The 8901-nt window shown below is 45.1% G+C and overlaps 1 protein-coding gene across 2 annotated transcripts in view; it reads left to right on the top strand.

Annotated features, from left to right (window-relative positions):
* Nucleotides 1-8901, top strand: part of Chaf1b (chromatin assembly factor 1 subunit B) — a 21334-nt gene that overhangs the window by 955 nt on the left and 11478 nt on the right. For both annotated transcript variants that reach the window (XM_010636578.3, XM_010636577.3), the window contains 5 exons: nt 872-1004; nt 2119-2236; nt 2711-2814; nt 5096-5192; nt 7089-7173. In XM_010636578.3, coding sequence (XP_010634880.1) covers nt 872-1004; nt 2119-2236; nt 2711-2814; nt 5096-5192; nt 7089-7173 — 537 coding nt within the window. The remainder of the gene's footprint in view (nt 1-871; nt 1005-2118; nt 2237-2710; nt 2815-5095; nt 5193-7088; nt 7174-8901) is intronic.

Genomic DNA, 8901 nt, shown 5'->3' with positions numbered 1-8901 from the left:
TTATTTCACTTAAGAGTATGGCCTCAATGTGCATCCACTTAGCTATAAATATCTCTAGTTTCTTGTTCTTTATGGCTGAGTAGTGCTTCATTTAAAAAACAACAATAACAACAGCAACAAAAAAAAAAACTAATGTCACCGGGGAAAAAAAACTAGTGTCAGTAAATTCAAAGTGCTTTGTTATCTGGCCTAGAATGCTAAATTCATGGGGCCTGTGTGAACAATGAAAGCAAAAGAGAGTTGCTTTCTTTTTTTTTTTGGTACCAGGGATGGAACTCTGGCCCTTGTGTTTATGAGGCAGGGGAACCACTGAGCCAAATCCCCGGCCCTAGAGTTGCTTTCTTATTTGAGTAATGTTCCCTACAATGTTGCAATTGGATGTCTGTTATCTCATTGTTGTTATTTTTATTTATTTATTTTTAAAGCTAAACTTTTATTGGTATATTTTAGATATACACAATGATGGCACTTATCAGAGGGAATTTGCACCTGTACATGATATCTCCTGCCTCTTTTCCCCCTTTCCCCCTTCCCTCCCTATATAAAAAGTTTTGTTTTCATTTTTTCCTTCTAATTTTACTTTTTTTTCTTGTCCCTCCCTTCCTTTTATTGTTTGGTTTATTGAGACAGACTTAGCTTGGTTCAGCTTTGAACTTGCAGCGATCCTCAGACTCTGGAGTGCTGGGATTACACGTGTGCTGCAGTGCGCTCAGCCCTCATTTACATTTTAGATAGACAAGTTTCCTTCATTTTATGTTTCAAAAGGAAAATTAAATCTTCTCACTGAAAACAAGCATAGAAATGTTCAGGTATGCCCCAAATCTTAGGTATTCACTATATATTTTTCAAGTGGATGTTTTGGTATCAACAGATCTGGAAGGTAGAAAAAGGACCAGATGGAAAAGCCATTGTGGAATTTTTGTCCAACCTTGCTCGACACACCAAAGCTGTCAATGTCGTGCGTTTTTCTCCAACTGGGGAAATTTTAGCATCAGGAGGAGACGGTGAGTATCACTGTGCTTCAGAAACCAGATACCTGTGTCTCAAGTAATGAGAATTAAGCAGCATATGCTCTTTTTTTTTGTTTTTTTGAGACAAGGTATCATTGCAGTTCATTCTGGCCTTAAACTCACTGTACAGCCCAGGCTGGCCTCAAACTCGTGATTCTCCTGCTTCGGTGCCCCCAGTAACTGGGATTGCAGATATGCGCCACCATGCCCTGGTGGGGCTCCCAGACCCTGTTTGCAGGAGGAGGAAAGGGCCTGGTTGAGTTCAGTCACCTGGGAAAGGCAGGGAGTGGGAGCTGTGGGCGAGCAGAGGCCATTTCCCGTGAACTCGAACAGGAGAGCACTCATCTTGCAAAGTCCCCCGGCCTTGAAGGCCCAGAGACCTGCCATTCTTCAGCCAGGGCAGTGTCCCTGTCAGGGCCTCCTGGTCTCAGCCTCACTGGCCGGCATGAGGGATTGCAGTTCGCTTAGGGTGGGATGTGTGTCTGTTTACCCTGCCTGGGAGGAAGCCAGGTGTACGAGCGGGCCACGCGGTAAGTGCCACGTCAGAAGGAGGGCGGCTGTCACGCTCAGGCTGCACCAGCTTTGGGCCGCTGTACCTGCTGGTACTGGTAGCGAACACTAACGTGGGGTGTCCAGTGTGCAGACACCCTGTTGCTAACCCGTTAATCTTCACAGGCCCTCTGAGGCTCTTACCCCTTGAACTCTCGCTGTAGCCCAGGCTGATCTCGAACTCAGGCGTATTGGGGTTTCGGGCATGCACCACTATGCCCGCCTGTTGTCCCCATTTTCCAGAGGATGCCGAGGCCTCAAGATGTGCAGTGGCTTGCTGACAGTTACGTGGGTCAGAACTGCTTGCTAACCCTCGCCTTCCATTTGGGGATGCAGTCTGTCACGCCGCAGTGGCACTTTGGTGGCCCAGAGCCCCTCTGCTTAAAGTGATTGTAGAGGCTCTGGCCTGGAGGACTTCGCTGTTTCTGGAGTCCGGTTAAGAAGGCTGACCTGCTTTACCTTCCAGACTGTGGAGGCGGCCCCCGAGGCCACCACACCGGGTGCGGGTTGTTTACTCCTGGTACTGCGGGTGTGTGGCTCACTGTGGTTGCTCTCTCAGATGCCGTCATCCTGCTGTGGAAGGTGAACGACAACAAGGAGCCAGAGCAGATTGCATTCCAGGATGAGGAGGAGGCACAGCTGAATAAGGAGAACTGGACTGTGGTGAAAACCCTGAGGTAACTCGGGTTGCGAACTGGGAATTGATCTTTACCACCTGAGAGGGTTCACTGCAGGTCTCCCCCTCCTTTGTTTTCTGAGACAGGGTCTCATACTGAGGCCCAGGCTAGCCACATACTTGTGGCGATCCTCCTGCTTCAGCCTCCCAGGTGCTGGGATTACAGGCGTGCATCACCATATCTGGCTCAGAATATGTCTTTTGACTTTTATACTTCACTTAAAACTTTTACCTATGTCAGATACTCATAAGAAACTAAAGGATAAAAGCATGAAAATAGACTCTTAGTTTCTACTATAAAATTGTCTTTAGTAAAAGTGAACCTGTCAAAAAGCTGTGGGTACCACTGAAAGGAGTTAACAGCTAGGGCTAATGCAGTTCCAGAGGAAATTTCTAGAATGCATGGTCCTTTAAGCCTTTAATGACTTACCCTTTTTTCAGACAGTAATGGCTTTTTTCCCTCTTTGGTCTCCAGGGGCCACTTAGAAGATGTTTATGACATTTGCTGGGCAACTGATGGGAATTTAATGGCATCTGCCTCTGTGGATAACACAGCCATCATATGGGATGTTAGTAAAGGTAAGTGGTCAGGGGACCGGGGATTTAGCTCAGTGGTTCTGCCACCTGCCTCACAAGTGCAAGGTCCTGAGTTCAATCCCCAGTAGCCCCCACCAAAAAAGCAATAAAATAAAAGCATAATTGGCTTTAGCTTTAAAAGCAGTATAGGCTGGGATTTGTGGCGCACACCTATAATCCCAGCATTTGGGAAGACCGAGGTGGGGAGGTCCAAAGTTCGAGCCCAGCCTGGGCATCCTAGCGAGTCCCTGTCTCAGAAGTCAAAAAGGGCTGAGGCCATAGCTCAGTTCTGAGTCCCTGGGTTCAATCTCGAGTACCACATACACAACCAAAGAATAACAAGCAGAAATTTCTTTAGTGAACTAAAATAGTGGTTGGTGGCCAGGAGAGAGATTTCTCCTGTATGTCATGGGTCCAGGTGCATTTTCATGGCCTTGGTCAGCACAGTGGCATTGCAAGTCTCCTGCTTGGGTTCAGGTCAGGACAGGGCAGGCCTGGTCCCTGCACAGAGCCTAGGGTCGCAGGCGGACTCGCTGCTGTTCGTAATGAAAATGTGTGTGCTGATGCAGTTGGTGGATTCTGTGTCCACCTCGGGAGAGAAGCAAAGCCAGTGGCATCCATGTCTCTGAGCAGCCTGCTGTCCACTTTGGGGGAAGGGAGATGCTTGGAGGTCTCGGTGGCGAATGTCACAGCCAGTGGTCCTGAGTACTCAGGGTCTGGCCCTGATGGCCTTTGCTGTAAGACCTCTTCCTGTGCTACTCCTTGTCCGGACCCAAGCGCCCAGTGGGTGTCAGGATGCCATTGTCCAGCTCTCCTGGTCAGTTTCGTCCTTCTGAGTCCAGGTCAGCCAGCTAAACCATCCTCCCTCCGCCTCTCCTTTGTCATCTTTCTAATCGGTGCCCCACACTGAGGCACAATGATGAGCCCAGAGGCTAGCAGGCAGCAGGCAGCAACAGCAGATGCAGAGGGTTAGTGAACGGGGTGGGGGTGCTGGAGGCTGCACTTTATCGTGGGAGGGGTTTCTTCGAGTGGCTCAGGCCTTGGAACAGTGACTTAAGTCGCACACCCCTTGTCCTTTCCAACCAAAGTGTGGCCACCACACACCTGCTCGTGTGGGACCTGCTCAGTAGTTTGGTGTTTTCCAGGGGACAGATGGGAGCCTCGCTTCCTTCTGTGGTTAGCAGAGCAAGCATCCCGCTCAATGATGGGGTTTAGGGCTGTTTGTTGCAGAAGAATCGGGGCTTGGTAGATGAGTTTCGCTCAGAGCCTGGCTATGTCAGGTTGGTGGGATCTTTGTGCCGAGCACTGCGTCAGTCCAGTTCAGGTCTTGGAACCACTGGGCCACTGTCAAAGTTGACAGGAAACCCGTGAAATGCTTGGTGTCACTGCACAGTAGCTGAGGATCATGGCAGGGAATCTCAGGTCAGGGATGCCATCAAATGGTACTTTAGATACAGAAATGAACACATAAAAGACCTGGCTCACAAATATGGTGGTGAAGGCTTCGTAATTTTTTCTTATGCAGGTATCTCTGTGCTGCTGGCATTTTCTTCTGAATACCTTCCCCAAAGGCCTCTGCCATCCATATTGTATTTCTGTTTTTTTGAGACAGGGTCTGTGTATTTCAGGCTGGCTTTGAACTCTCGACCCTCCTGCCTCAGCCTTCTGAGTGCTAGGATTACAGGTGTGTACCACCATGCCCAGCTCTGCCATTCCTGTTAATGTCTTTTCTGTTGAGGCCCTTCCTGAACTGTGGACTGGACTGTGTCACCTAATTAGCTACCCGTCTTCTCTAAGCCTCAGCAGCATCTTTAGAATACAGACCACTTCCTGTTGTGGGGTCCTTGTGGCCTGCACCCTGTGCCCAGGTCCTTCTTCCGCACACAGCCTCTGATCCATCTCCTCTCTTGACCTGGTGTTCTGGGTCTCTGCCTGTGCGGGGCTTGGACTGCACCGTGTACGTTGACTCAGCTGTCTCGAGTGTCCAGTGTCTCCTTCTTGCTCCCCTTTTCCGGGGACCCTGGAGAACTAAAGTCAAGTACCCTGTGCCACCCAGGCCCCGTCTCTTCCTCGGGCCCACGATGTGCCGCTGTGTCCTCACTCCTTGGTCTTCTGAGGGCAGGGCTGTGTGGAATCATCTGTGGGACAGCGAGTAGGACAGAGCCTCTCCAGTACTCGCCATGTGACAGAATGGAATGAAGGGAACCATTTTTCAGCCACATTTATGTAATTTGTGCCCAAGTAATTTCTGGTAATGCTGTTGTGTGCTTTTTTTTTTCTGTAGGACAAAAGATTTCAATTTTTAATGAACATAAAAGCTATGTACAGGGAGTAACTTGGGACCCTTTGGGTCAATATGTGGCTACACTGAGCTGTGACAGGTACGTGAGTATTTTGGCAGGTTGTCTTTTCTGTGTTCCCTGGAATTATCTGCAGAGGTGCATTTGTCACAAGTTGACTGGGATGAGTCACAGTCGGGCTGTGATTTTGCTGTTCTTGTTTTCATACTGTCACTCTTACAACATGTTAAGAAATGGAAACTGATTAGGGCTGGTGCCCCACATAGTGCTTAGTAAACCTATGGAACGGGTACCCTAAAGCAGGAAGAGATGTCTGACATCAAGTAAACTTGGAACTACATTTAATTTCCCAGGAGACTTAAAGAAAAGGTCTTTTATCAGTATAACTCAGTCAAGAAAATGGGAGGATTGAAGTAATTATTTCAGTACAGATGTGTGGGGTGGGGTGTGTTGCTAGTTGAGTGCTTTACCACTGAGCAATATCCCCAGCTCATTTATTTCTCTTTTTGATGATAGTTCACAGTGATTTTAATGGCTCCATTTAAACCAATATAAAAATGAAATGTTTTGCCAGGCGTGGTGGCACATGCTTATAATCCAGCACTCTAGGAGGTTGAAGCAGGAAGATCACAAGTTTGAGTTCAGCCTAGGCAACTTAATGAAACCCTGTCTCAAAGTTAAAAATAAGGGTTGGGGACACAGGTCAGTGTGAAGGCCCTGGGTTAACTTCCCAGTACTGCCACAACCCCCAAAATGTGTTTTGCCTTTGGTGTTTGTTGATATAGTTACATTACTGAACAAATAGTTTTTAAGATGGGGGTTCCAAGTGTATTATTTAACAAAATATTCCTTTCACATATTTACTACTTACTTTTACTTTAAAAGTTGAGTTTAATATAGCCCTGGGATAAAAGCAACTTATAAGAGTGAGTGTTTATTTTCACAGAACCTCGTGTTATGTTCTGAATGCCATTTATTTTCTGGTTCATGTTTTATTCAGCCACAAGAATAAAACAATTTGATTGGTCAGTGGGAATACTGTGACTTAGCCAGATTTAATGTGGGAACCAAGTTTTCTGATCGAGGTGGGCTCCCTCTTTGCCCTTTGCTCAGAATGTGGAGACTAAGTTTTCTGGGCAGAGAGCTGCAAAATTCCATTCTGTATAACAACCTCCCTGTTTTTCTGTTCCTCTTCTGACCCGAGGGTGAACCTATCCCCTCCCCGATAGTTGCTAGAGATAAGTAAGCAAACCACATGCTATGCTAAGCATAGAAAGTTTGCCTAATTGTTTAATCATATAGGATGTTCTTTGGAAAAAGAACATAATGACCCCCCTGAATCTGCCCCTCCTCGTGGGCATTGGTTATTTCCCGCTTCCATCCTCCTATTCCCGTAAGTACCCCGGCAATATCCAATAGCAATAGAAAGTTAAAAATAGCATCAATAAAAAGGGAGAAAGAGTCTCAAGCCTCCCCAACCCTATATAATCATGCTTTGAAAGTGAGTCGGGGCTCTCGTTCCTGATCTGCTTAGTCGGTGAAGTACGAGGGTCCATGCTCGAGCTTGCAATAAACTCCTTGTGCATTTACATCGGACTCGACTCCTTGGTGGTCTTTGGGGACTCCAAGATCTGGGTACAACACTGTGGGTGTTTTCTTCAGTCTCATAAATCCCCGAAAGTGAGACACACTGCACAAAACACAATGCAGTTACACTGACTGCTCCTGGACCAAATGTCCAAGACCTAAAAAATAAATCTGGGCCTTATGTGTGTCTTACTTGAGAAGTTGAAACACTGATGAAAAATAAAAATAAAATCGTGGCCCATCTCCCTACTGCACTACTGTTGAGGTGTTAATGGGCTGGAACGTCACCTGTGATGGTTTTGCAGGCAGACAGCTGTCCAGGTGGTAGTAGATTGTGAAATGTAATTCATTCACTAGACGAGGAAAATCACATTTCTGTTCTTCCTTCAGGGTGCTACGTGTGTACAGCACACAGAAGAAACGTGTGGCTTTTAATGTTTCCAAGATGCTGTCTGGAGTTGGGGCCGAAGGAGAGGTAGGAAACACAAGGACTTCCTAGTAGTGCTTCACTGAGACTGGAAAGGTGTGAGCGCCTCGTCCCATCCTAGCAGCCAGATCTCCAAGGCCAGTCAGTGTGAGGCTGGCCTATGTGGGAATGGGGACACCTGGGGACAGGACGAGTATTGTGGTTTCTTCCTGGGAAGTGGCTGGTGAGAAATGTTTGAGAAGATGCTAACCAGCTTAATAACCCACAGTTTCTTTTTAAAAAGTGTTCCTTCACTTGGAAATTCTATCCCTTGGTGTTTTTTTGGGCTCCCCCACCGCTTTGGTACCAGGGATCAAACTCAGGACCTTGTGCTTTTGAGGCAAGTGCAGTGCCACTAAGCTAAATCCCCAGCCCTTCACTTGGAAATTCTAAATGTGTATATGAAAGTAAAAAGCAAAGGTTCCCTCGTCATCCTTGTGTGAGTTTTTCCCAGGGTTGATGGTGTGTGTGTTCTTACAGTTTTTTTTTTCTTTTTATTGAGTTTATTGGTACAATCTAGGTATACAGTACAGTTACATTCATCTTTGGGATTCTGTACCTTTACATAATAGGTCTTGATTCTCATTTTTTCCCCTTGTCCCTGCCCTCCCTTCACCCCTCCTCCCCTCCCCATTTACAAACACTTTATTTCCATTTTTTCAGTTTCTCATATTTTTTTCCTCTCCCTTATTACCTTTCCCCCACCCTTCCCACTTTCCCTACACCTTTAGCCCTTTACTTCCTATTTCACATTATTAATTATCTCATTAGGATCCTGTGTACTATTATAGCTTTTCACACCAAAGAAACTATTTATTTCAGTTAGAGAAATCTCTGTATGAACATTAAAAATAGGGAATCCTAAAATAAAACTAAAAAGGAAAGTAAAAGAGAAAAGGCAATGATGTAACATTAAAATAATTCTTAATTCTGGAGATGAAAATGGTCCCTGAACACATTTAAATTGCCTCTTGCTCTTATAGTCTTATCTTATTCTTTTTTTCATTATTTAGAGAATACTTTATTAGTTTCTGTAATCAAACCTACGTAGCTATGACCTTACATATTTAGTACGATTATATATATATATGTATATATATTTATATTTATATAAAAAGACTAATAATAGTATGTTATGCATTGAAAGCAGCAACAGCTTTTCCAGGTTCTGCAGTCATCTGAAAAAAATTATAGACATTCAGCACATTCCATTAAAAACAAAACAAAACAAAACAAAACAAAGAATAATATCCAGACAATAGCAAAGTTCTGTTGCTGTTGTGGTACCTGGCACCATTTTTTTTTTTATTAGCATCTTAATCATCATCTGGAAAGAGAACATTCTAGAGTAGTATCATTAAATGTAGCTCTGATAAAGAACGGTCCCTACTATGTATCATAAAGCAGGTACAAGATATTTTACATTCATAGAGCTATGATACAGTACTGTCCTACATCAATAATACTAGAATCAGTTTTGGTTTGAAATTTACTTTCTCTGAGAATAAGATTGCTACCCCTGTTTTTTGCGGGACTCCTGTCACATGGAGAATTGTTTTCTGTCTTTTCACTTTCAGTCTATGGGCTTCTTTTTGCACTAGGTGTGTTTCTTGTATACAACATATTGTTGGATTTTGCTTCTTATTCCATTTTGCCAGTCTATTTCTCTTGATTGGTGAGTTGAGGCCATTGACATTGCTGGTTATAACTGATATGAACTGACTTTTCATTGACATG

Source organism: Fukomys damarensis, unplaced genomic scaffold (genome assembly GCF_012274545.1).
Source record: "Fukomys damarensis isolate Sample0158 unplaced genomic scaffold, DMR_v1.0_HiC HiC_scaffold_24, whole genome shotgun sequence".
Classification (NCBI taxonomy): Eukaryota; Metazoa; Chordata; class Mammalia; order Rodentia; family Bathyergidae; genus Fukomys; species Fukomys damarensis.
The sequence above is the reverse complement of the archived record's forward strand: the minus strand, read 5'-3'. Positions and strand labels throughout refer to the sequence as shown.